This window comes from Paramisgurnus dabryanus, chromosome 19 (genome assembly GCF_030506205.2).
Source record: "Paramisgurnus dabryanus chromosome 19, PD_genome_1.1, whole genome shotgun sequence".
Lineage (NCBI taxonomy): Eukaryota > Metazoa > Chordata > Actinopteri > Cypriniformes > Cobitidae > Paramisgurnus > Paramisgurnus dabryanus.
In genome coordinates this window covers 10,387,894-10,415,703 of record NC_133355.1, presented here as the reverse complement: position 1 = coordinate 10,415,703, position 27,810 = coordinate 10,387,894, and the positions used below count along the sequence as shown (strand labels likewise).

At 37.1% G+C, this 27,810-nt stretch overlaps 1 protein-coding gene across 1 annotated transcript in view; it reads left to right on the top strand.

Moving 5' to 3' along the window:
* The window catches only part of LOC135773562 (fibrocystin-L-like), a 63,587-nt gene extending 38,643 nt beyond the window's left edge, over positions 1 to 24,944 (top strand). The window contains exons 35-75 of the mRNA XM_065283225.2: positions 522 to 692; positions 1,697 to 1,905; positions 2,084 to 3,062; positions 5,762 to 6,010; positions 6,266 to 6,415; positions 6,631 to 6,808; positions 7,928 to 8,084; positions 8,332 to 8,488; positions 8,680 to 8,889; positions 10,336 to 10,465; positions 10,750 to 10,991; positions 11,113 to 11,249; positions 11,562 to 12,594; positions 12,947 to 13,138; positions 13,260 to 13,411; positions 13,941 to 14,106; positions 14,276 to 14,525; positions 14,613 to 14,707; positions 14,910 to 15,064; positions 15,262 to 15,388; positions 15,526 to 15,644; positions 17,362 to 17,491; positions 18,221 to 18,394; positions 18,593 to 18,696; positions 18,811 to 18,934; positions 19,031 to 19,152; positions 19,360 to 19,450; positions 19,570 to 19,715; positions 19,837 to 19,959; positions 20,146 to 20,257; positions 20,554 to 20,670; positions 20,778 to 20,943; positions 21,087 to 21,319; positions 21,440 to 21,604; positions 21,743 to 21,900; positions 22,198 to 22,333; positions 22,925 to 23,296; positions 23,383 to 23,540; positions 23,678 to 23,824; positions 24,026 to 24,179; positions 24,463 to 24,944. Of these exons, the coding sequence (XP_065139297.2) occupies positions 522 to 692; positions 1,697 to 1,905; positions 2,084 to 3,062; positions 5,762 to 6,010; positions 6,266 to 6,415; positions 6,631 to 6,808; positions 7,928 to 8,084; positions 8,332 to 8,488; positions 8,680 to 8,889; positions 10,336 to 10,465; positions 10,750 to 10,991; positions 11,113 to 11,249; positions 11,562 to 12,594; positions 12,947 to 13,138; positions 13,260 to 13,411; positions 13,941 to 14,106; positions 14,276 to 14,525; positions 14,613 to 14,707; positions 14,910 to 15,064; positions 15,262 to 15,388; positions 15,526 to 15,644; positions 17,362 to 17,491; positions 18,221 to 18,394; positions 18,593 to 18,696; positions 18,811 to 18,934; positions 19,031 to 19,152; positions 19,360 to 19,450; positions 19,570 to 19,715; positions 19,837 to 19,959; positions 20,146 to 20,257; positions 20,554 to 20,670; positions 20,778 to 20,943; positions 21,087 to 21,319; positions 21,440 to 21,604; positions 21,743 to 21,900; positions 22,198 to 22,333; positions 22,925 to 23,296; positions 23,383 to 23,540; positions 23,678 to 23,824; positions 24,026 to 24,179; positions 24,463 to 24,674 (8,402 nt within the window). The 3' untranslated portion in view covers positions 24,675 to 24,944. The remainder of the gene's footprint in view (positions 1 to 521; positions 693 to 1,696; positions 1,906 to 2,083; positions 3,063 to 5,761; positions 6,011 to 6,265; positions 6,416 to 6,630; positions 6,809 to 7,927; positions 8,085 to 8,331; positions 8,489 to 8,679; positions 8,890 to 10,335; positions 10,466 to 10,749; positions 10,992 to 11,112; positions 11,250 to 11,561; positions 12,595 to 12,946; positions 13,139 to 13,259; positions 13,412 to 13,940; positions 14,107 to 14,275; positions 14,526 to 14,612; positions 14,708 to 14,909; positions 15,065 to 15,261; positions 15,389 to 15,525; positions 15,645 to 17,361; positions 17,492 to 18,220; positions 18,395 to 18,592; positions 18,697 to 18,810; positions 18,935 to 19,030; positions 19,153 to 19,359; positions 19,451 to 19,569; positions 19,716 to 19,836; positions 19,960 to 20,145; positions 20,258 to 20,553; positions 20,671 to 20,777; positions 20,944 to 21,086; positions 21,320 to 21,439; positions 21,605 to 21,742; positions 21,901 to 22,197; positions 22,334 to 22,924; positions 23,297 to 23,382; positions 23,541 to 23,677; positions 23,825 to 24,025; positions 24,180 to 24,462) is intronic.
* The last annotated feature ends 2,866 nt before the right edge of the window (positions 24,945 to 27,810 follow it).

Here is a 27,810-nt window from a genome sequence, read left to right as displayed (position 1 = left end):
TACTCACGTAACCCCGGTTCCCTGAAATAACGGGAACGAAGCATTGCGTCTCTTGCCGTGCTACAAACGTCTACGCAGCGAGTGTTATTCGGCTGCGCGCTTCAGTCGAATAATAATGATCTCCTGACGATTGAACCGCGCTTATATAGGGACGCGTTCCTCCCGCGCGCGGGTTCAAACGTCATTGGTCTGTACTTTGTACAGACGTTAACCAATAGGCTTCAGTCACGGAGTAAACAGGAGTTTCCCCCATAGCGTCAGCTAACTGACGCAATGCTTCGTTCCCGTTATTTCAGGGAACCGGGGTTACGTGAGTAACCTAAGCGAATGTATTATACAATGTTGCGCTATACTGAACGTATTAATGACAGTTATTAAATGTACACAATACCCTATAAACTTCGGTAAAAACAAAGGCAGCATTAAAGTAAAGACAATTAAGAATTGTAGATGACACCATGTCGGATGTAAAAATCTGACCATCCTGTTCTTTGTGTTTCTGTTTGTGTTTTTCCTTAAAGGTTTTTTTACTTATCGTTTCACATCTCCTGGAGTTTATTACTACAGCAGTGGTTACATTGACTTCAAAAACCTGACGACAATGCAGGGCGTAGTCACCGTCAGGCCTTTGGAGGAGAAAACTGTTAAGATCCAGGTGTCTATAGCTGGAATACAGGCCTCTGTGAATTTAGGTAAAACAGCACTTTTATTTATGTTAAAAATGTTAAAGCTGCAGTGTGTAATATGGCACAAGCATAAATATATTAATTGCAAAAACAACAATTGTTTGAAAATCAATGTTCAAAAATCATAATGGACCAGGGGTTGGAAAGTGTTAATGAAATATACTGTACCGTATGGAAAGTCTAACTTTCACTGTAACTTTCATTTTTTTGTTTGAAAAATGTATTAAATATCGACATGAATGGATTATGTACATCTACCATTGAGTGCGATACAGTATTTTAAACATTTTAAAAAAACGAGACTGCCCTCCAAAAATAACAACGTAGGCTAATAGTTAATGTGCAAGCACCATAATATGACTTCAAGGTACGTGTTATGGATTAATGCCCTCTAGTGGCCAAAGCTTATACGACCTGTGGTTACGTTTTAAAGTTTTTTTTACCTTATATGTCAGATTAGACGCATTTTATATTCTGCATTTGTAAATGTAGAAATAGTTTCATAAAGTTTCATATTTATGGTTTTAAAGATATTTTGGAGCATCTAACCCCACCCTTACCCTAAACTTAACTGGTTTACAACCATATAAAACACAACACTCAAGTAAAAGTATAGTCACAGGTATTGATTGCATAAATTGACAAAAAAAGAACAGTACAAAAGTACTGCAAACAGTCAGATCTCATTCAAATATAAACCGAAACATTAGACCATGATGTCGGTCACGACAGCCAATGGCGTTTCACATTCTTAGCCAACGTAATGATGCAATTGATCACAAGACACACAAGAGCCAATGGTATTTCACAATCAAAGATGACGTATCATCGCTTCTTTTGGTGGCAGTTTTTGAATTAAGTTACACCAGATCTGATATCTACAGGAAAGTAGGATCACTTTTGCTCTTTTCTTCATAAAAAAACTTTGTTTAACTTTGGTAAACTTGAAATATTTAAAGTACTTTTTTAAAATGGTAGTCTCATTCAATTTACATTTTTGTCATCCGCAGCCTCGGTGCAAGTAAACTCATCTGAGTCTGAGTGTGTGGGCACATCTGACTGTGTCGGAGATCAGCTGGAGACTTCTGATGGTCTGTACTTCAGTTTTACTTCCTGTGCCAGTCCCACTGTAGAAAAGATTACTCCTGACCACGGTACCACACATGACATCATCAACATCCTGGGATCTGGCTTCAGCAACACTTCCTGTGCAAATGAGGTGAGGTTCAGAGGTTCAATTAACAACAAATCTCTTCTCATGTTTAGGGGATGTTCAATTCAAAATTCAATCGAATAATCCTTTTTTTTATAAATGCGTAATTGCGTAAGGTTATGAATTCTTAGGCAATGTGTTAAAGCAAAATTATCTTTTTCTGGTTTTAATTTGGCAACCAAAGGTCAGAGTTGGAGGTAACCCGTGTCAAATCATCAGCAGCACCTCCACTAAGATTAACTGCAGACTCAGTCCTGACTCAGGTGCTCCAGTGGGCACCCGTCTACCCGTAACCGTCCGGGTCAACAACCTGGGTACAGCCATTATGACAATGCCAAAAGAGAACGACCGGACATTTGCGGTTCAACCTGTGATTGATTCTGTCTCTCCCTCTGTGGGCAGTACGACCGGCCAAACACGTCTCTCCATCTCAGGTTCTGGTTTCTTGAACGCATCTGTTATGGTAGCAAACGCTCCATGTGAGGTGGTTTTCATGAACTACACCCATGTGGTTTGCGACACGTCGCCATCTCAGGCTCACAGGGGAAGTGTTGTGGTTTACGTCAACAGCATCTTTTCCTCTTGCAGTTCTGATTGCATGTTTCAATATTCTTCATCTATTGCACCTGTTGTCTCCAGTGTGTCACTTGACTCTGTTACTGGAAACTCTACTACTGTTTTAATCACTGGCAGCGGCTTTGGGAACTATACAGCTGATCTGAGAGTATCTGCAGACGACTTTATACTGAAAGTCACAAAGGTTACAGATAACAACATCACACTTTTAGTTGGTGCCCTGCCTGCTGGCACACATACCCTACAGGTAGTTGTCATGAGCAAAGGTCTTGCCACAGGAATCTTCACCCTGACCAGCACACCACAGGCCACCATCCAACCAACATCAGGAAGCATTGCTGGAGGAACTCCACTGTTGATTGAAGGAAATGGATTTGTGGAAGGAAACACCACTGTGATGTTTGATTACGACCCCTGCTCGATTCTGGAAGTGACCCCAGACACAGTGAAATGTTTGACACCACCTCATCATTCAGAGGGACTGGTGCAGGTGGATATTAGGGTGTATGATGTTGAGTACCCACAACAAAGTTTTAACTACGCACTTGAACAAACTCCAGACATCACCTCAGTGGACCCTGTAACAGGTAAGATTCATGATACAGTCATAAACCTGGTAAATCAGCAAGCACCCAAAACAAGTAATCTGCTTTTAATGTATAAGTAATGTTGCTATGCAGTTGCTATTGAGTTTATGCTTTTTAAGCACACGATGACAGCAACCACATGTATCTGTAAAATGTATCAGATGTGCATTGTATCAGTAAATTGCACAGTTGGGCGCAAGGCACCTAATTGTTACCGCTGGCCATCATACAGGGTTTTGGCTAGAAGGGATACAGCAAACACCAAAATCTTGCGAGAAGTTGGGTTTAGGGTTGGTAAGATTAGGATAAAGCAACGCTTATCCGGCACAATTTTGGTGTTTGCTGTATCCAATCTAGCCACAACCTTCAGAAAAAAGTGTCATAATTCACGTAAATGGTTAATCAGAATAGTTATTTACAGTGGCCATAATTAAAAACAAATAAAAATGTGAAACATCATAAAAAGGGATAGTTCACCCAAAAATAAATCATCTTTTACGCACCCTTATGCCCTCATGTTGTTCTAAACCTATATACATTTCTTAGTTCTGCTGAATACAAAGGAAGATCAAGCAGGTACAGTAATTTAACAGAAGCACTGTTGGCTCCTTGGAAGTCAGTGGTGCTTCAAAATGTTTTTGGTTACAAACATATCTTCCTTTTTGTTCAGCAGAACAAAGAATTATTACAGGTTTGTAACAACTCACTGTAAAAAATTATATGCAGAATTTACTAAAAGATATAGTGCATAATTTTTGCTTCCCTCCTTTTAAGCAAGTTTCACATGGAATTTTAAGCAATTGCTTAATTTTTTTAAGCTTAAACTGCTTAAAATTCCATGTAAAACTTACTTTAAAAAGTGGGTGCAAAAACTATGCACTATATATTATTTTTTTTAGGAAATCGAGCGTATTATTTTTTCAGTACACGATGGTGAGTAAATGATGACAGATTTTATTTTATTTTTGGGTTAACTATCCCTTTAATATTAGGTACGATCAACTTACTGAACGCTGAGAAAACATACTGCTGATTTGAAAAAGTAAACTACACGAACTAGTGGAAACATTATCTTTGCAAGAGAATATACATTTTATATTTGTTATCATTCATCCATGTTTCGAGCCAATTATTAAGCACATTAAATTATTAAAGTATGACAAAATAATGTAACTCTCTGCGTTTAAAAAAAAAATCGTTTCAATGTTTCAATTCTGCTTTATCAGTAGAGTCAAGTCAAATGTATTTATATAGCAGTTTAATTAAAATGATGCATTGCATCAATATAGCTTTAAGAATAAACCACAGAATAATGAGAAATGCATTAAACATAGTATATATGATACAATTATTGCCAGTTTTACTGTGTTCAGTTGTTGTTTTTCTGGAATGTTGGACGAGTGTTGTGATTTACCAAACGTAATCTGATGTCAGGATAAAATAAGCAGCTTTGTGAATAACAACACATTCTTTACCTAGTTGGCCCAGCTTTACCAGTCTGGGGAAACTTGAATTCTTGTTGTATAAATAGCTTTTTTCAGCATTCTGATATTAACTGTTTGAGAGCACCTTATGCTCAAACAGACCATCCATTAATGAAAATACAATTCCTGAATGGGGCTTGTCTCTTAAATTTAAAGGACTCATTGCCAGTGAGAGAAACTTAAAATTCAAGCGTCTATGTTTGTGACTCGTATTGAATAACTGATTACTTGCTCATGTAAATATGAATTCCATTAACATTAATGCTGTAGACAGTCTGACTCCATCGTTCACTCAAGACCTTAAGTCTTAAATTGATAGTTTCCCAAAAATGAAAATTAAGTTATCATTTAAGTACCCTCATGTTGTTACAAACCTGTATAAATGTCTTTGTTCTGCTAAAATGTATTTGTAATAAAGCAGGAAACAGAAGCACCATTGACTTTCATAGTAGTAAAAAGCACTACTATGGAAGTCAGTGGTGATCAAAAACGGTTTGGTTATAAGCATTGCTCTTTTTGTTCAGTATACAAAAAACAACATAAAGGTGACTAAATGACAGAATTTTCATTTTTGGGTGAACACAACAACTCACTACTCAAAGTCTGATTATACTGCCACTTAGTGGAGCAAAAGCACAATGACACAACCACCTCAGATGTACTGTAGCAATTCTCGAATACACTGTCAGAAATAAAGGTACAAAACTGTACCTTTTCTGTCACTGGGGCTGTACCCTAAGTTTCTGTTTGATACCTTTACAGGAATACTAAACAGAATGCAATTTTGGGTAGATTACCATACCTTTAGGACCTACATTGTTAGAAAAAAGTCAAAATATGTACCCTAGCTGTCAGTGGGGCAGCACCCTTTAAGAAGGTAAATGTATGGACCATTAGGTACAGATATGTAAACATTTAGTACCAATATGTACCTTTGAGATATGAATATGTATTTTTGAGGTACTAATAAGCTCTCTTTGGTCCCAGAATGTACTTCTGAGGTACTAGCATGAAATCCATAGGTGCAAAGCTGTACTTTTTGAAAGGGTACAGCCCCAGTGACAGAAAAGGTACAGATTTGTACCTTTATTTCTGAGAGTGTACCATAGCAAGCTGAATGTTTCAATAGTGCTCATGCACCAGGGACTACCTGATTATAACACATCCGCTGATATCTTCACATCATAATAATACTGATGACATATTTTCCTACAGGTCCTGTGGGAACAGAGATCACTGTGTCTGGTTCAGGGTTTGGCACAGATGCAGCGCTCATCTCAGTGAAGATTGTTGGCGTGGATTGTCATGTGACATCCATCACAGACACACAGTTACAGTGCACTGTTGGGGAACACGCAGGAGGAACGTTTCCGGTTATGTTATACCATCAGATCAAAGGTCGTGCCTTGACACAGTCTGTCTTCAGTTATGAACTGCAGTTGACAGGTGTCACTCCAAATGAAGGTAAGCCAAAAATAAGTATCTACTCCTCTGTTGTTCAGTTCAAAAAAGGAAAAATCAGTTTTGTGCTTTGTGTAAATTTAGGAGACTAAACAGTGTTGGTCAGAAGGATCAAACACATCAGATTCATTAAAAAAGTTTTTGGTCAATATGCAAACAGTATTAATAAGGATTTATTGTCTATTTTAGTACTGTTCAGGATGTTAAGATGCCATTGTCTGAGTTTTGAGTTACATCCTTAATTCTGTATTTCTTCAGGAAGCTATGCTGGAGGAGCTGTTGTTGAGATTCAAGGTTCTGGATTCGACCCAAACTCCAGCAGAGTCCACATATGTGACAGCGAGTGTACTATAGACATGCAGATGTCCACATCTACCCAACTGTACTGTGAGGTCCCATACAGCAATGGTATTCATTACTTTCTCATCAAGCATTGCATTTGTTTTTTGAATGAAAATTGATCATAGCAAACAAATCTATCATTATGTATGTGGATCAGAAATATGTACTTTAATTTTGTGTGGAAGAAAAAATATGCCAGGAATATTAAAATAAGTCAATCATTTCATCACACATAAAAATATCTGTCTCTCTGCTTATACCGTTATGTTCCTCTCTTGCAGTAACATATGAAACAGATCAGGTCTGTGAGGTTGCAGTGATGAATGGCAATGATAGAGTCTACATCCCATATGGCTACACATACAAATCCTCTTTAACCCCTGTTATCAGTGATGTCACACCACGGAGAGGGGGAACAGGTGGAGGCACCAGACTCACCATCACTGGATCAGGCTTCAGGTGACAGAGCAGATGTGCTGTACTGTAGCCTACAACATGCATAACACTTTGATAATGTACACAATATCAGCACAAGAGACTTTTTAAACTGTATGAATGACCAAATGTCTTTGACTTTAGTTAATATTACCTTCAAATTAATAAATGCTAATATTGTAAAGTGGTCATGGGCAAACTACAGCCCACGTGGTAATTTTATTGCATTATACACTCTCAAAAATAAAGTAACAAAAGTTGTCACTGGGACAGTACCTTTTAAAAAGGTCCCAATACCATTTATAGATATAAAGATATGTATCTTTTAGGTACCACCACTTCTTGGACATTTTTTTTCTGAGATTTGATGTTATTCAATAAAAATCCAATAGATGGCGAGAGCCTGCATTGTGGTATATTCACTTCACTGCTTCATTTGAATGAATGAGTGAAATAAATGAGTCTGAGATGCAACAACCATTAAAGACTAAACATCTTACAATGTTCATATGGCTTGGAAGTTATTTTTTTAAAGACTATATGAGCTTAAATCAAGTTTTTAAAATCTTTCAAGATAATTTGTTTTATTCAAACCAATTAAAATGTAAATTGAAAGTGTGACTTGCAGCAGAGGTGGAGACTACTTGAGTATTTTGAGTACATTTTCCAAGCATCTGTGCTCTATCAGAATGTTTGTCTTGGGAAAAAAAATCACTTTACTTTACTAAAAAATGTTCACTACATTCTAAAGCATATAATCATACTGTGTATTCCTTTTATATTGCATATCAAAATTGATTTAATACCTAATTACCTAAAAATTGTGTACTTTTACTTTCTTGAGTAAAAGTACAAAAGTACTTTTTACTTAAGTAAAAAATAGATGTTTAATGTACTTAAATATTAAATATAAACCAAAATCTTGAAATTATGAAATGTAATGGAGTAAAAATTACGATAATATGCTTTGGAATGTATGTTTTTCCAAAGAAAAACTCTGATAAAATACGAATACTTAAAAATATACTTTTATGTAAAAATACTTAAGTAGTGTCCGCCTCTGACTTGTAAATATACAATTGCTTTTTAAGGTTAAAGTATTTCTGCCTCCTATAAACTTTCCTTTCCTTCTCTCATGTGTAGCGCAAATGCCGGTGAACTTAACGTGACTATTGCGGGATCGGTCTGCGATGTACAGTCAGCCAATCAGACCCAGATTATTTGTGTGACCAACGCTCAAAACAAATCACAGGAAACTAAAGTACGAGTCCAAATAGGAAACAGAGGAATCGCCACAATGGTAAAACCAAGATATATTTGATATCAATATACAATATTTGAACAATAATAAATGGTGAAATATCTACAAATTGTAAAGTTCAGCCAAATTCAGCCCAAACTCCTTCACCCCCCTTAAACTAAATAAATATAAATATGCATTACAAGCTACCAAATCTTTAATTTAGTTTTCAAATTGTTACTAATATGCCTTTTAAAAATTATATTATAGTTACAACCATTGATGTAGATTTCTCCTGTTTTTTCAGGTTCATGCTGATTTCTTCTACATTGATGTTTGGTCATCTCGTGCTACATGGGGTGGTCTCTCTCCTCCTGAGAAAGGCTCAATGGCTGTAATCACTGCTGGTCAAACCATTCTGTTGGACACCAGCACTCCTGTCATAAAGATGCTCCTCATCCAAGGTATCTTCATTTCTATACTACTTTATAAATATGTTTCATTAACTCAAAAACTGTGAATTTTGAATTATAAGCTATACTCCAGTCAAATATCACAATTACCCAATTATTTACTCAACCTAAAGCAATCCAAAATGCATACCAACCAATACATTATTCACTGTAATCCCTGTGAATATTTTATCTCCTTTAAGGTGGACGGCTGATTTTTGATGAGGCAGATATTGAGCTACAGGCGGAGAACATTCTGATCACAGATGGTGGAGCTTTACAGATAGGGACAGAGCAGCAGCCCTTCCAGCATAAGGCCATCATTACACTGCACGGACATTTAAGATCTAAAGAAATTCCTGTCTATGGTGCCAAGACCCTGGGTGTCAGAGAAGGAGTGCTGGATCTGCATGGTACTGTATGCTTGTAGAGTATTTACTATGCTAACATTATGAATAAACTGCTCCTGATACATGCAGACAAGGGGCCCTATCTTGCACCCAGCGCAATTGACTTTGTCAGTGACGCATGTATCATTCGTATTTTGCGCCGGCGCACAGCGGGGTTTTTCCCTCCACAGATGCACGTCAGCAAACTAGGGAATGAACTTGCGCTCCCTGGGCGGTTCAGCGCAAAAAGGAAGCGTGTTGCGGCGCAAACCATCTCTTATGCTATTTTGCAGTTTCAAAAACCAATTGCGCTACTAACAAAAAAAAAAAACTAGTCTAAAGTCAGTGGCGCGTTGCGCGTTGTTCATTATGCTATTTTAAGGGCGCATGCTTGACCATAATGTATAGCGTGCACAACGCGCATACACTTTGCTTATCTAATCTACACAGATGCAACAGTTATTTTTGCAAATCATAAATTGTTACACTTAAAAATATTAATACACGAGATAAGGGGAATGATAGTGGTGAGCATTGTGGTGATAGTTTTTATTTATTCTCATGCAAATAACAATTAAAATATTTTCATAACTTTGTTGTGTGGCTGTATTACGTTTATTTTATGTAAATAATAGTTAAAATGTTTTCATAAGAAACCTTAATGTATATGAACTTGATTTGTAAGAGTACTTTGGGGTTGGACCTTGCTTGCGTTTCTTGGGTCCGATTTCAAAGCCCCCAAACCCTTTCAGCGGTGAGGGTGGACGCAGCGATGTCCTCTGCTGGCGTCAAGTCCTGAGGCAGATCCACCTCCCGTTACACGGCGTGCCCGATTTATGCTGGCAAGCGTGGGATTCCCCCGTACAAGGACGTCGGTCTCCTCGGCTGCGAACCGCTCCTGGCGTGCGCCTGGTAAATCCGTCATAATAATAGCAACCCGCCATGGAACTTGCGCCCTTGCGTTTAAAGGGAATGTTCGCTAGCGTTCTGATTGGTTTATTTGACGTTACGCCCAAACCACACCTATGAATAATGAACCTACTTCAGACCAACCCCTTATTGATTTGCGCCCGGCGCAAGAGTTATTTCTCACGCCGGGAAAATAGCAACAGCGCCCAAGATCCGCCCACAAACTCACTTGCGCGTTGCGCTTCGCACTTGCGTTTCAGATCGTTAAAATAGAGCCCATGGTGTTTATATATTTTATATCACCCTTGCTTTGATGACAAGATAAACTTGACATGAAGTTTGTCTGTAACGTGACTGAGTTTACTTTTTTCATATAAATTAGAGATTTATTGAATCTACTGTAATATAATCACAAAGTCCGAATCACAATCCTTTGTATAAAAATTACCTACAAATTTAATTTAGCACTTGAAAGATGTGTTCAATTTTCCTGATTCAGACAACATAACCAGTCACCTGCAGTCAGATGCTTAAGGCTTTACTTTATTTCTGCTTCTTCAGGAATCCCAGTACCTGTACCGTGGACTTATCTTTCCCAGACTGCACAGAATGGCTCCAGTACTCTCACACTGATGGATGCCGTCACCTGGAAAACTGGAGATGAAATTGTCATTGCTTCAACAGGGGACAGGTACTGTAGATGCACTGACATCTGGAGGGAAACTCAGATTAAGCTGATGAGATTTTAGTAAAGAAACTTTTTTACTGCTCCATTAGCGCATGAGCAATATGTTGTGGTCCTCTCACAAAAAATGTTTTTTTTTAGGTAAAGTACTATGAGATGAAATCATCTCACAATTAAATAGATATCACATTGATGGCCATTGATGAACCAGTTTTCATAAATGAACAAGTTAGGTGATCAGGTCAAATAATTTGTATAAAACAAAAAAATCTGTTTTTATAAATCCACAGAAATAGCCAGAGAGAGAATGAGTTGAGAAAAATTGCTTCAGTTTCGGCTGATGGCAGGACCCTCACACTGACCGAACCCCTGACCTACACTCATCTGGGTGTGTCTGTCACTTTGCCTGATGGGACTGTATTTGAAGCAAGAGCAGAGGTGGGACTTCTTACCAGAAACATTGTTGTCCGTGGATCCTACAACCAGGAGTGGAATGATTCGATACCAGCTTGTCCTGCTGGATTTAACACAGGTTTGGATGTTTCATCAAATTAGACAACACAACATTACATAGCCAAAGTATAAGACGGCCACCTTCCAATTAATTCACTACATTCATTATATTTATACTGCATATTCACATTTTCTTACAGGGGAATTTGCAGTGCAGACATGTTACCAGGGGAGATTTGGTGAGGAAGTAGGAAGTGATGAGTTTGGTGGTTGCATCATGTTCCACCCACCACAACCAAACCAAAACATGGCAATTGGCAGAATTGAATATGTTGAGGTAACAGTTTGATCAATGAGTGTACACAAACCCAAGTGACAAAATATCTTTGAGGCATTTAAATGGATACTCCAGCAAGAAAAAAGACTTACTAACAGTACACAGTTTTTAACTACCGTTATAAAGCTTGGAAGAGCCATGACATTTTCTAATATAACTCTCTAATTGTGTTGATCTGAAAAAGATAATAATGTTCATAATGAATGGTTTGAGGGGGTAAGTTTCATTATTCACCTGAGTATCTCTTTAATATACCCATTTACAAAAAAATTACATTATAATAAGTCAAAGAATGATTCCTCTCTATTTTAGGTTTATCATGCTGGACAGGGGTTCCGCCTGGGGCGACATCCAATCCACTGGCATCTAATGGGTGATGTTCAGTATAAGTCGTATGTGCGAGGCTGTGCCATACATCAATCTTACAACCGTGCTGTGGCCATCCGCAACACCCACAACCTACTGGTGGAGCATAATATCATCTATGATATTAAAGGTGGAGGCTTCTTTATTGAAGATGGCACTGAGACCGGAAACATCTTGCAGAACAATTTGGCCGTATTTGTAAGACAGAGTACAAGTTTGCTAAATGACGATATTACTCCAGCTGCATACTGGGTAACCAACCCAAACAACACCATTAGACATAACGCAGCAGCTGGTGGGACGCACTTCGGTTTCTGGTACCACATGGATAATTGTCCTAATGGTCCATCATCATATGATTCCAACATCTGTCCGAATAAAATATCACTTGGAGAGTTTTTTAACAATACAGTGCATTCACAGGGCTGGTATGGATTGTGGATCTTCCAAGAGTATTTTCCTGTGCTGAATGAAGTCTACTACTCTACAAAACCAGTCCCAGCAGTCTTCCGCCGCCTGACCTCCTGGAACAATGAGAAAGGTGCTGAGTGGGTGAATGTTGGAGCTGTGCAGTTCAGTGAGTTCCTCATGGTCAATAATGAAAAAGCAGGAGTGGAGACCAAGAGGATAAAATGGGACTATGTCAGTGGATGGGGGCTGGAAGGAGGTGCAGCTGTGGTCAACAGCACCATTGTGGGTCACGTGGATGAGCTGGGACTGGGAAATGATTACTGCACCACACTTGGTGTTGTTCTGCCTCTGGATGATGGTATGAGTGTCATCAACACCAAGTTTGTGAACTTTAACCGGTCAACATGCGCAGCTGTTGGAGTGGCAGAAGTTATTGGAACCTGCACATTCCGCTGTGGAGGCTGGAGCGCGAGGTTTGGTGGGATCCGATTCAATCAGTCACCCAACAAAGCCAGGTTCAGATGGGAGCATGAGGTGGTGCTTGTAGATACTGATGGATCCCTGACAGGTACACACATACTGTATAGTGCATATTTAAGAGCTCAGATGCAAAACCCTCTAAGTGCGTCAGACATGTTTTCTTGTAAATTATCATTTTTTGACTCTTGAAGGATTTTCCCAACAAAGCAGTATTTCTGAATGGCAGATTTCAAATGAAAGGGTGGACATTATATAAAATGGGCCAAGAGCATTCGATTAATATCATTATCTTATTTTTGACGGAGGTGGATTTAGTGGCTTTTGCATCCTAGTTCTTTATATTATATTAACTGCATTGCACTGTACATATAATATTTCAACTATACTAACTAAAAACTTATAACATATGTCCAAATAACACTTCTTGTTCTTAAAAAAAGGGAAATTTAACTCCAAGGTGGTGCCAATGAGTAACCTGCTCGATCCAAGTCACTGCTCTCAAGTATCAGATTGGAGTGTCGGTGTTCCCGGAGCAGTTTGTGACAACACCATTAACTTTCATCGGCTGGTTTTCAACAATCCCAATCCAGATTCAGTTCGGTCTAACAATGTGACTCTCACCAACTCTTTTGGTAGGTGAAATAAACAACTTTTGGAATCACTTAGATATAAAGATGACGTGCATTTATCAGATTTGTTTCCATTCAATTCCAATCTACTTGGAAATGATCCCCTGTACTGTATCTCCATTAGGGTCATGTATGTTACCTTATCTTGAAACGCTTGTGACCGACAATAATGGCTGGATGGCATTGGTGCCTTCAAACCAAACCTACAACTGGTACTTTGGGGATGATTATCAATTCAGCACCATTTCATATACTGGAATGTTCTACGGCTTTAAGGTAAAATGTGTGCACTACCCAAACCATACACGGTATTTGAAATACATTTATTTAAAATCATAAAATAAAAATTATGTTATTATTTGCCCATATAAGATCTTCATTATGTTCCAGACCCCCAAGTTGTAATTTTTCTGTGGAATATGAAAGTTGAAAAATTTGGTCACCTTTAACCAAATCATTGTGACCACAGCTGGCAAGATCCAAAACATAACATTATTAATACTATTATATTTGTCTGTGTGTCACATGCTTCACATAGCATGAAAGAAAATGAAAGGAAATATTTAATAGACTATATAATACAGCCAGCCCTTTGTTTTCTGAGAATAAACCCTGACTTGGTGATTAGGAGTCTGATGTGAAGTGAAGACACTAGTACAGAGGAGTACCCAGATGTTTTAGTGTTATTACATAGTAGTTCTGTTATCTAGGAATAACATAACTTTGGATTGGCATGAATTGCCAATCAGCATTCCTTTGTGTAAATAACATGTAAATAATTCTGTGCTTCTTTCCTCCCTAATAGCCAGAGGATTATATCATTCTGACTCACAACTTTACTCAAGATTTTGAGGGGCTCCAGTTCCACATTATAGATGACCGAAACGGTGCCTCACAGCCCCTGAAACCTGCTGTGAATATAAATGGAGACTGGTACTTCAACAAGGATTCATACAGCGTCTATTACTTGGGTAAAATTACTCAAGACAAAACATTTGCTTAAGTTACTTTTGTATGTAAAGAGAACACATATCATTATGTGCTAGACTGTACAATGTTTTAAATAATGATTCATACAAATGCCATTCCAATACTCTCAGGCCTATAGAGAATTTAATGTTTGTTATCCTCTGACAACAGTGTCTGGAAGAGATCATATCTTTCGGTCGATAAGCAGTGTGGACCGTTCGCTTAAAGACATACATATAGACTTCCATTCATATCAGTGTCCCTATCAGAACTGTATCCAACCAACACAACCTCCAACAACTTCACCTCCAACTCCTTTACCTGGTCAATCTGGTCAAGGTGGTACACCTCATAACTCTGGTGGTCTGCCTTTTCCATCAGAAACTTTGGGCAATTCGTCCACCTCCAGACCTGAAGACATGTATGTTATATCCATGCACTTGCTCAGCACATTTTAAAAATATTATCACATGATCTGATGTTTGACTTTGTTTATAAAACACATTAGATGTACTCCCTGGACAAATACATTATTTTGGAGGTCAAGCTCAGCAAACAACTACGTTGTGCCACAAACAGACTCTGATGTGGTCATTCCATTAGGTAAGCAAATCCAATGCTGGAAATCCTACAAAGGTTGTAAAATGGTCTAAAGAGCTGTTCAGCTTGTTTTCCTAGAAGCTGAAAAATTACTTTGTTAAGCCATGGTTTCCCTCTAGATTATTCTTTGTGTTTTAAGAGTATAAAATAAGCTTTGTGGTTTAAAAGTGGTCACTAATGTAAAATGGCCCACTTTGTTTTAAAGGGACATGTGTGGTTGTAGATATTCAAATTCCTTCCCTGAACCAGCTGACAATATTTGGAGTTTTGGTGATACCAGACACAAATAATGGCACGGCAAACATCGGTGGTTCTCAATATAACAACATTGTTCTTGAAGTCACATACATTTCCATTCAGGTAAGAATCTACAGTAGACCTACCATTTATTTATGAATTAGCTTACTTACAGTATAAAGAGCAGTTAGAGAAAATACACTTACAGTAAATATTAAAGATACATTCTCCAGTCACTTCTTGGCAAAAATATATTATTTTAAGGATTTTAGTTATTTTTCCTTCGAAAAGGCACTGATATTACTTATCCGTTTAATCAGGGTGGCCAACTGATTGCTGGGCGGGCTGATCAACCCTTCAGAGGTGAACTACAGATCATACTGAAAGGAAACCATCTCACGCCAGATTGGCAGTTGCCTGGAATAAACCAAGGGTCTAAAGTGCTGGGTAAGGGCACTATACAAATAACAAAGTTTATTAGATTTGTAAAGTTAAAGGTCTGCATAGAAGAAATTTGAGTAGACAACAGACAAACAGCTGAAATCTCATAAATGTTGATCTTTTTGGAAACTGCTGTTTTCAAGGTGTGTTTGGATCTCTTGATCTGTATGGCATGCCACACAATGTGTATCACACAAAGCTGGCTAAAACAGTCCAAGCAGGAAACAACACTCTCTCTCTGGAGGAAACTGTTGACTGGAAGGTCAGAAGCTCTTTGATAACGAAACAGCATTTAAGACAGCTTAAGGCTAACTATTTACATTGCCAATTGACAGTAAACGTACAGTTGCAAGAAAAAGTATGTGAACCTTTTGGGATTGCAGAGTTTTCTGAATATATTTGTCATAAAATGTAATCTGATCTTCATCTATGTCAAGGGTATTGACAAACATAATGAGTCTAAAAAAAATTACACAAAAAACATTTCATGTCTTTATTGAGAACAACCAAAAAACCTTATAGAACTTATGGAAAAAAGTATTTGAACCCTTGAGTTAATGACCTCAAAAAGGCTAAACAGAGTCTCATTAAGATAATACGTTTGGAGGTGTGGACTACTGACTGATAAAAACCCCTCAAACGTTTGGAGTTTGCTCTGCACATGAAGAACACGCTTACAGTATGTGAGCCATGCCTCTCCAAAAAGAGCTTTCAGAGGAGCTATGATCAAGAATTGTTGCTTTACATAAAGCTGGAAAGAATTACATTTCAATTATTATTTCAAAGATTTTAGAAATGTTCCAGTCTACAGTTATTCAAACAAATGTAGTCCCAAAATTGGGACTGTTGTTACCCAGAAGTGAGCACCCAGTCAAAATGACACCAAGAGCACAATGAAGACTCATCATGAGGTAAAGAAACAACCCCAAATGAAAGCCAAACATTTGAAGGCATGAACTTGCTAACATCTCTGTTCATGAGTATACGAAACATAAAACACTAAGCAGGGTATCCACGGCAGGACATCACAAAGGAAGCCCCTGCTTACTTAAAAGAACATTGATGCACGCCTGAGGTTTACAAAAGAGCACATTGACACTTCACAGCAGTATTGGCAAAATGTGTTTTGGATTGATGACATTAAGAATGAACTATTTTGGGGCACACCATATCATCATGAAAACATCATCCCAACTGTAAAGTATGGTGGAGGAAACATTTGATCATGCTTTGGTGCATAAGGGCCTGGCCAGCTTGCAGTCTTGAGGGGAAGATGAATTCCCAAGTATATCAGACAATTCTTCAGGATAATGTGAGAATCTGTATGTCATCTGAAACTGTGTAGAAGGAGGGTGATGCGACCCAAAACACCGGAGCAAGTCCACAACAGAATGGCTTCAGAAAAAACTAAATCAGCCTTTAGGAGTGGCCAAGTCAGAGCCCATACCTCAACCCAATAGAGATGCTATGGATCGACTTGAAGAGGGTCATACACATGAGACGTCCAAAGAAGATGACAGAGCTAAAGCAGTTCTTCAGGAAGAATGGGCTAAAATTCCTTCTCAACGATGTGCAGGTCTGATCCACAGCTACATGATTCGCCTGGTTGAGGTTATTGCTGCCAAGGAGGGGCCAACTAGTTATTAATTCTAAGGGTTCACTTACTTTTTCCACTGCCATTTTAAATGTGCAATGACTGTGTTAAAGAAAGACATAAAATATTATTTTTAGACACATTATGTTGGTCAATACCCTTGACTTAGTTGAAGATCAGATAACATTTTATAACAAATCTATAAAAAAACATGAAATTCCAAAAGGTTCACATATTTTTCTTGCCACTGTAATTTTACTTTTTTTATTTAATCAAATTGTCATAATTTTAAAAGATTATATCAATGTGCTCTCTACATTTGGACTTCAGTGTTTTACACAGTGCATAATAACATATTTTGTCTTTACTTGTTTATTACCTTCAGGTTGGAGATCAGATTCTGCTGTCCACCACCAGTTATGACCCACGGCATACAGAAATTCGCACCATAAATGGAGTCTCAGACGATGGCCGCACACTGATCCTGGATCGGCCTGTATCATACACACACATTGGTTAGTACTGAGCATTTTCAAATGCTTACGACCCCAGTAAGTTTATCTGGGACCAACTTTTTCAAAACCATGCAATATTCCCATTATCACTTAATGCAATTCCTGTTTCCCTGTACTCTTAATGGATTCTGTTAACAAACCAGTATTTCTGAAAGACCTAAGGCTGGGATTAAAGGGATAGTTCACCTAAAAATGAATTTACTCGCCCTTATGTTGTTACAAACCTGTATAAATGTCTTTGTTTTGCTGAACACGGAGGAAGATATTTTGAGGAATGTTGTAACCAAACCATTCATGACTCTTAGTATAATTTTGGAATACTGTGGAAGTGAATGGGGCTCATATTTCGTGTTCAATTAATGACAGAATTTTTTGGGTGAACCATCCCTTCCATCCCTTTAAGCAATGAAAGTATTTGATGAATGTATAGTATTTGCCGAGAGCATTCGGTTAATATTGTTTTTTAGTTTTTGACAGAGGTGGTATTTAGCGGGTTTTGCAGTTGAGCTCCTCATATGTTGTCTGAAAGTGATTTATTGGCATTTAGTTTCCTAAACAGAACCACCCTATGCTTATTATACATTTACTAAATATTAAAAGATTTTGATTGAATATTTATAGTTGATTTATTAAAGCAACTTGGAATTATCCCAATTCTCACAGATTTCTTTTTTACACAATTTTAAATGTATTTTCTAACCAACAAATAATATGGCTATGGTCATACAGGAAAAAGGTACAACGTTCCAGGATCTTCTAGAAGCTATCAGCTTGCAGGGAATGTGGGTCTGTTGACCAGAAACATCAAGATCATTGGACAGGAGTATCCAGCCATGAACACACAGTCTTATGGAGCAAGAGTACTGGTGGCCACTGTCCCAGGAGCAGAATCTGACTACAGAGGTATAAACCTCACAACAAAATACTCACAATAGGGAGGGGGCCATCTGACAATGAGTTAAACCAAAAGAACACAAAGGCAATCTCTTAAAAAATTCACACACTTCATATTTAAATACCTCTTACAAAGTGTGTCAAAATTATACGGGTACAGCATAAATAACTAAAACTTAAGCTCACCTGTGATATTATGTGTTACAGGAAAAGCTCAGATCAGAAACGTTGAGTTCTACCACACAGGACAGGAGGGGTGGAACGACCCATCAGATCCACGTTACTCTCTCGCGTTTCTGAACCTGGGAAATGTGAGAAAACAAATCTTGATTTTTATGCCTGGTTGATGCTTTCCTACACACCATATTCAAAATTGTTTTATACTGCAGTGATCTGCTGAAACCACATGGTTATTATTTGTATAGGTGGCTGGTGAGTCCTACATCAAGGGATGTGCTTTCCATGATGGCTTTGCTCCTGCTATTGGGGTGTTTGGAACAGATGGACTGAATATTGATGACAACGTAATCCATCACACTGTTGGAGAAGGTGTCCATTTAAAGGAAATCAATATAACAAATGTAACCAGATAAAGTATGCTGATATGATTTAATGCTTTTGTCTTTTGCAATGATCTTTCTTTAGGAATCAGAATATGGGGCGATAACAGTGCTGTCCGGAGAAATTTGGTTACTATGACACTATGGCCAGGATCCTACAATGGTGCAGCGGAGACTTTAAACACTGAGTGGAATGCAGCTATTGAGGTAAAAATAAAAAAATATTGTGGCCATACCATGCTATATTTGTGTATCATGGTAACTAAATGATATTCTTTATCAAAATCAATACAATTGTCTTATTTATGATGATAGAAACAATTATTAGCATTGCCTTCCCAGAGTACTATACAAAAGCTCTCCTGAAAAGGCAAAAGATACCTACATAAATAATAATTACGGCTTTTAATTTAGGTTAGTGAAGCAACCAATGTGATTATTCAAGGGAATATTGTTGCTGGTTATGAACGAGTGGGATTCAGAATTGATGGAGAACCTTGTCCAGGTACATAAGACTCTAGTGTATTTTAATGGACTTGATAAAGTTATAAAAGTCGTTAGTTAGAAAGATTACATGTGCAGTCTTTGTAAACTAACTACTACTTAATTTCCATTATATAAAAGAATCAGATTCAGTGGCCCAGTGGAGTGAGAATGAAGCACATGGTGGTCTGTATGGAGTTTACATGAATAAAGACGGACTTGCTGGTTGCTCTCAAATCCAGGGGTTCACCGTCTGGAAAAGTTTTGATTTTGGCATTTACGTTCAAGTATGATAAACGTCTTAAGTCAATACCTTAAAACTCATCAACAATAACAATTAAGTAGTATACAGTGCGGTACATTGCTCTTGTGGGCTTTAGGAATAAATGTTGTCGTTCTGACCTTCAGGTATCTATGAATGTGTACATCTCCAATGTGACTTTAGTTGATAATGGAATGGGCATCATGCCTATAATCTACAGTCCTCCATCTGTCAGCCACGAATACGATGACAAAACCGTCTATGTACAGGTGAGGATACACAGACTGGTTCAGCCAAAAATATCAAATTGCTTTAACATATCAACACTGTTGTTGTAATTACTTCAGATTAATCAAATGTTCGATTAAAATGGCAAAGTAAACTAGATAGTTATGAGTGTTTATTAGGAACATGAATGATTATTTAACACACACACTTCAATGATTTTCCTGCAGGAGTCTCTGATTGTGGGCAGCAGCCCTGATTTTAACTGTCTGGACAAACTGGCAACAACTGAGACCTACGTTGCACTCAGCAAAAGCCACAGGGCTCCACGACCCCCTAAAGGTACTAAATGTACTGTATATACATTTATTCAACAATATTTGATTCAAATGGTAAATAGCTGTGTTTCAATCATAATACAGCAATGTCCACTACACCCAATGATTCTATGTATTAGGAACTTAGCTTAGCAACTTTTTGCATTGTGCCTAACAGCAGCCTTTATCTGTGAGTTATTCACAAAACTGCATGTACAGGTGTATATATATAGTAAATACATAGTATATAGTATTGTTTTTATTGATGCATGCATTTAATTGGTTTAATTAATAAACTAATGCATTTTTTTTGTGCAACAGGTGGCAGGTCTGGAGTTTGCTGGCCGACGTTTGAATCTGACCACAACCAAGCACCACAGAAACCTCACCCTGGACTCACAAGCTACAACGCCATAGCCGGTTTACTGACGGTCTCTGGTGAGACCAACCTCACCTTATGTTTAATCTCCAGTTTCACATATGAAATTGTCTACAAGCTGCTAAAATTGACACTCTGTCATTTTACTGTCTGTTCCTGTCTGTAGATACAACATTTGTTGGGTTCAGGAATGTTTGTTCCACTGAAAGAAATTACATGTTCATGACCAACCCAGGAAATGAGGACCTACAACATCCAATCAGTGTTGAGAGGATCTCTAAGATAGACAGCACTGAAGAATCTCTAGCGTTCATTCATAACCCTGATCTCAGGTAAACTGAAGGCTTACTGTTCATCAATTATTGAATTAACATCATTTAGTTATTGCAGGCATTCCAAACAGAACAATATAATGTAAGGTGACTGATAAATTTAACTTGTTACCTTCCTACATCTTTCTTTGGTCTTACCGTAGTAAAGTGAACCCATCAGCCTGTGTGGACATGGACTGTGATGCTAAGAAGAAGACTCTGTTGAAGGATCTGGATGGAAGTTTCTTGGGTGCAGTAGGAGCAGTGGTGCCGTATTCAGAGTACGAGTGGAACGGAGACCCGCGGCATGGATTGGGTGATTACCGCATCCCTAAAGTCATGCTCACTGCTCTCAACGGCAGCCGCATACCTGTCAATAAAATAGCTCCTAATAAAGGTAAACCTGAGAGTTCTTCATTATTTACATTGATGTAAAAGAACCATAAGAACCATAAGCAATATTTTATCACTTGCATTTAATATCTCTGTCTATGATGTTTGTGTTTTACCTGTACAGGTGTGATCAGAGACTCTTGTACATACATGAACACCTGGCAGAGCTACAAGTGCTTTGGACTGAATTATCAGATGCTGGTTATTGAAAGTATGGACGCAGACACAGAGACAAGACGTCTTTCACCTGTGGCCATCCTTGGGGACACATATGTAGATTTACTGAATGGTATAACCAACTAACACATTATACTCTTCATTTAACATCCAACATTACCAATCATGTCCTGATGCAGTCAAATAAGTTGTTGAATGTTACTGTATTATTTCATTTTAAACTGTGGACATCTTTTTACTCTCTTTTCAGGCCCACAAGACCACAGCTGGTGTACAGGTTATGCCTGTAAGAAGAGAGTCTCTCTGTTTCATAGCATTGTGGCCACCAATAAATCCTTTGATATCTATTTCACCAGCACAACACCACAGAAGCTGAGACTTATGATGCTCAACGCTAAAACTACTGAGGTTTGTCTGTTAGATAGACACTACAATAGACAAAAAGCATTAAAGTACGACTTTACAGCTAATTATCTTACATTATAAAACGTTTCCTGAGCTTTATTTTGCTAAATGTTCTGGGAAAGTTCCAAACAACACTTGATTTTAAAAAAAATTTTGGGGGGGGTTCTTGAATGTTTCACAAAGGTTTATGAAAACAGACAGCTATAGTATCATCTTTGTAGACAACTACTGTATATATTCATTTCCATATGGACTTGTATAGTAGATTTATGCATTAACCTGCACTTCTTTTCTTTACAGGCTGTTAGGGTGGCTATATTTTACTCAAACCCTCAGCGGTTAGACGTGTATGTAAACGACAACTTAGTTGCTCCAACTAATGCTCAGTGGAATCCAGAGTACACAGATTACACAACAATTGAGCCCACATATCCAGGTGCTGTAAAGTAATACATGTTACTTGGTTGGGACAATGTTTTATGAAAATTTGAATTCCAAGTTATATGATAAATGAAAGAATACAGTAAAATGAATATAACCTATTTATCTGTTTCTGGGTCATTAAGAAAACTTATACAAACATGATAACATTTGGGTAGGATATAGAAATTTTTAAATGTACAGTACACTCTAAAATCAAATGGTGCTAAAAAGCACTAAAAGTGGTTCACTGGCTTGTAGGGGAACCATTTTAAGGGCCATATAGCACCTATGTAGTACCTTTGTAGGACCTTATAATGCTATATAGAACCATATGTGGTGCTATAGTGGTGCTATATCAACCCCGTATAGTTCTTCATAGGTGCTTTATAGGTGCTATATACTGTAGCACTAAAAATGGTTCCCCTATGATTACGAGCTTTTAGTGCTATTTAGCACCATTTTTTTAGTGTATGTAGGTTTTCGACTTTTCAGTACAGGTATTATGCTGATAAAACAATTATTAGTAAACTAATTTAGATATTACAAAAAACTGAACAACAAATTCATAATTTTACACTTTTTGATTACTCTGTCCATTCTTTAGGTGAATATCTTCCAAGTTTTGACTCCGATCACGGTTCCAACTTCTTTGACCCAGACTACAATATGTTGTACATACTTCTTCGTGGCTCACAACCGGTCCAGATCCGCACTTCCCCGCTTCTTTTCGTGGCCTTCAACCTCCCGGCCATGACTGAGGCAGAGTTCTTTGGGCCTAATCTGGTCACAAATCTGGCTGCATTCCTCAGAGTACCACCGAATATGATTCGAATCACCAAGATCATTCGTGAGGGCAGCAGTGCACGAAGACGCCGTGCGACTGGACTGACGGTTGAGATTCAGATCAGTCAGCCACCCATCCGGAGCATCAGCACCAACAACACAAACAACATCGACAACACCACCAGCACCACTAGTAAGGCCAGAAAGTGTAAATTAAGCATACATTTTAAATTTAAGATAACTTTACAATGCCTAAAATACAATTTTAAACATCTGTAGTTGAAGATGAGCAGCAGTTTGTGATTCTGAGGAACGCTGCTGATGAACTAGGCCGTGCTGCTGTATCAGGCGATCTGAGTCAAGCCATCGGCTTCAATATTTCTTCTCTGGACATGATCACCCCTCCACCCTCTTCCACTGACCCATCCTGGAGTCAAGTAAGATATTTATCAGCTCATGTTATCAAAGTCACTAATGTTGCATTTTATATCTTATATGTTGTCATAGATTAAGATCTAGTTATAATAAAATACACCACGCTGTTTTACTTATTTTACCTGTAATTGTCTGTAAGGTGGCCACTCAGGAGGTGACCCGTGAAGACCCACAGTTGGAGTCGGTCAGCACAGTGTCTTCACTGATAATTGTGGTCCAACCGGTGGCTGCGTTGTACCCTGGACCCCTCAGCGTGCAGCCCAGCATCATGGCTGTGGATGCAGAGGTGAGACTGAATTGTCTCCTCAACCTTTGTTAGGCCTCACCTTAAAAATATGATGACCAATTAGCAACATTTTCATTTTCCATTTCATCAGACAGTAACCCCAAGGGCAGAACTAAGTGATGGATAATTTTATTTTGAAAACAGTATTTGATGCAAACTGTATTTTAAGTAAATATTTTATATTTTCTTATCTGTTTTTAGGGTAACTGTGTGTCTGTGGGTGTGACGAGTTTATCAATCTCAGCTGAACTCAAAGATGCTTATGGAAATCCAGCAGAGGGACTTTCTGGAAACACATCCATCCTGTTTAATGGCTGCTGGGCAAATTACACAGACCTCAGCATATTAAAGACTGGTGAGTCCTCTCATCTCTATAAAAGACACACAACCATCAACAGATGTTCTTTTTAGTCTTTGTCTTTTTATTTAAATATTAAACCACTTAAATCAGTAATATTTGGATAATCATCTGTACAGTCAAGTTGAGGTTTTTAAAAGCTGCGTACAGTGCATATGTTTTTACTTGCATTTGTATTCATTGTGGATCATAAAGGGTTTTTGAGGTGGTAAGCATGGATAGCCATCACTGGTCATTTTCATTATTATTTTAACTTTCCCTACTGTATATTTTTTTACAGGTGTTAACCTGAAGCTGGCATTTACTCTGAATGAATGGAATGCTGAGTCGAGATCCTTTACTGTCAGAGAGGTTACAACTCCTGCACCTGTGGTTGTCACCCCGGAGTGGGACTTTCCAGGCATCTTTGACTCCAGTCCATCTATCTCATCACCATCTTTGTGTCTGCTCGTGCTGTTGAGCGGTTTTCTCCTCCTGCTCAGAGAAACCTAGGAACAAATCAAACCAATTGAAAATGTGCAATTTAAAACCCATCTTCTCTGTTAACACTTAAAATCAATATTAAGCATTTTCTCATAATTATTTATACAATCATTCATTAATCATTATTTTTGAGAGATTTAGGCCAACATTCTATAGTGATTCATAATCAGTCCTAAACATCTATTACTTCTGTCAAAATTAAACTTTTAATATATTTTGATTTGAATATTTAAATACAAATATGTCTATTTCCTTATAATTAAATTTAGGCATATTTACAATATTTCCTTCTATCATCAATAAAAATCCATTTCTAGCCTGATTGTGGTGTCTGTCATTGTATTCAGTGAGATACTGATGACTGTCGCAGTGGAAATCAGTCCGGTGCCATTATAAGAAGCCGGCACAATCTCACGCTCCACCTACACTCCATTACTTAAAAATCTCAGAAATAGTTAATAATAATTCAAAGCTCAATGGACGAGGATAGCATCAATGTGGTAAAAAGCTGAAGCTGCCTCTTCACTTAAAGGTTCACTGTGTAACTTTTCAAAGGAATTCTTGATAGGAATGTAATATAACATACATAACTATATTATCAACGGCGTATAAAGACCTTACATAATGAATTGTATTGTTTTTATTACCTTTGAGTGAGTTGTTATTATCTACATACACCTTGGGTCACCTTACATTGAAGTGGCCGTCATGTTTCTACAGTAGCGCTTAACGGACAAACTGCTCTACAAACGCTTGTCATCCCTACGTTGCCTGTGTCCAAAACCCAAGGCAGCTGACTTTTACAGATTGTCAATGTTAATTTCAACAATTACTAATACTTTATTAAAATTTGGTTAACATACATGAATAAACAATGATAGCTTTATTTCTATTAACTAACATTAACAAAGATTAATAAATTCTGTACTGTAACAAATGTATTGCTCATGGTTTGTTCATGTTAGTTAATACATTAACTAATGTTAACTAATAAACCTTATTGTAAAGTGTAACCCATATATTTGTGAAAAAACACTGTACAAGCATGCAACTATCAGCGCATAAATGCACATATTGATTTGTGAATGTGCAAAATTTGTGTGTGACTTTACATTTTTTGATGCAGGCGTTCAAATATGTTTTGCACCATATTTACTGCAGCAAAAAAACTGTGAATCTGTGATTCGTAAAATAGTATTTGTGCAGCTACAAATTCCACTGCCACAGGCGTTCAGTTTTTTTGCACCAATGCCTCATACTGTACAAAACACATTCAACCTGGATTACCATAGTAAGAAACAATGCTTTCACTCATTTACTGTACAACATCATGCGCTGGGGAGCTATCAAAGAAGATCCTGATCCGTTTAGGGGCTGTGTTTGTTTTGGTGATTTGAAATATCGTTTCCCAAAAACACTTACACCGCAGTTGGAGCACGTTTAGTGAAATATCATGAAAAGGTGTATTTAACCATAAATATACAAAGTATTTATACTTAAGGAAGTCAGTAATGCTCTTGGCTTATTTATTTTACAACCACATTAACAACACATTAATTCTACAAAGTGCAAGTTATGTTTAGCCTTTTGATTGTTCAGACTTTTGCTACTAAGGAAATGATGCTTTATTGGTTTAAATAATTGTTTTTGCAATGTGTTAAATTTCATTTAAACAAAAGGTGTCTATTGGCAACTGCATAATTATACACCAGCTTGCCAGTATCCAACATATAAAATGCACTCATTTAATTTACAAAATCTCCTTTACAGTAAACCAAGGCTGCATTCCGGTAAAGGAAATAAAGAGGACAATAAGGGGCGGTTTCCCGGACAGGGATTAGACTAGTCCTAGATTTAAATAAATGTAAGAGCTGTCCAAACTGAAAACATCTTGCACTGACATTTCTTTAAATACATCAGTGTCCAACCAAAGGTCAGAGTTGGAGGTCATCTGTGTCAAATCTTCAGCAGCACCTCTATTGAGATTGCCTGCAGACTCGGTCCTGACAGTGGCCGGTCCAGTGGCTCTGATTTAACTATATCAGTTCAGTTATCTATTAGATATTATTTCAAATTATGAACACATTTTTTGAGACTTTCTAAAGTTATTAAATATTTTAAGTTATAATTCAGTTATCTGCCTTGCATGTTTTTCCTCCTTTCAGTATAGTTGCTCCTTCACAATAATAAAAGTGAAAGTGTATTTTTACTTAAAGGCTTAAAATGCCCTTAGGTTAAGCAATATTGCACTTTATCAATTAAGTATAAAGGTAAGCTTTATATTATTCTGAAATCATTATTTTATGCCAACCACAGTTACCTGTTTCTTAACGTAAATCAATGCATTATTTACTTTGTTGTACACTCATAACATGCTTGTAGCAAAGACACCATGTTTGTAGAATGACAATAACGTTTATGATTGACATACAGAGAAAAAACAAAAAACAAAGGCCGTCTCATGTGTCAAGAACTATAAAAGGAGGAGATCTGTTAGGTTTGTTAGTGTGTTGGTTTCCAAAAAGATCTTCACAGGTATGTGACTCTGAATGATGATTAATAATGAGTAAACTTTAAAGAGCTGTAGGCTATTTAATTTATAAGAGCTAGCATAATTTATTTTGTAATAGACTAATCCCTTTTAATAATTTAATATAAAAATGTGTAGGATTTTTATTGTTAGGTACATTTTATAATATTTTCAATAATATTAACCTTCGTTTTATTATTAATATAACATATAACATATATTATATATATTATATATATATATATATATATATATGTATATGTAAATATATATATATATATATATATATATATATATATATATATATATATATATATATATATGTATATATGTATATATGTATATATGTATATATATATATATATATATATATATATATATGTATATATATATATATGTATAAATATATATATATATATGTATGTATATGTATATGTATATGTATATATATATATATATATATATATATATATATATATATATATATATATATATATATATATATACGTACGTACATATATACATACATATATACATATATATAAAAATGCAAAATGCTAATAAAATCAATAATTCCTAAGATTACAAGATTACACAATATGATCTCTAAAGGAC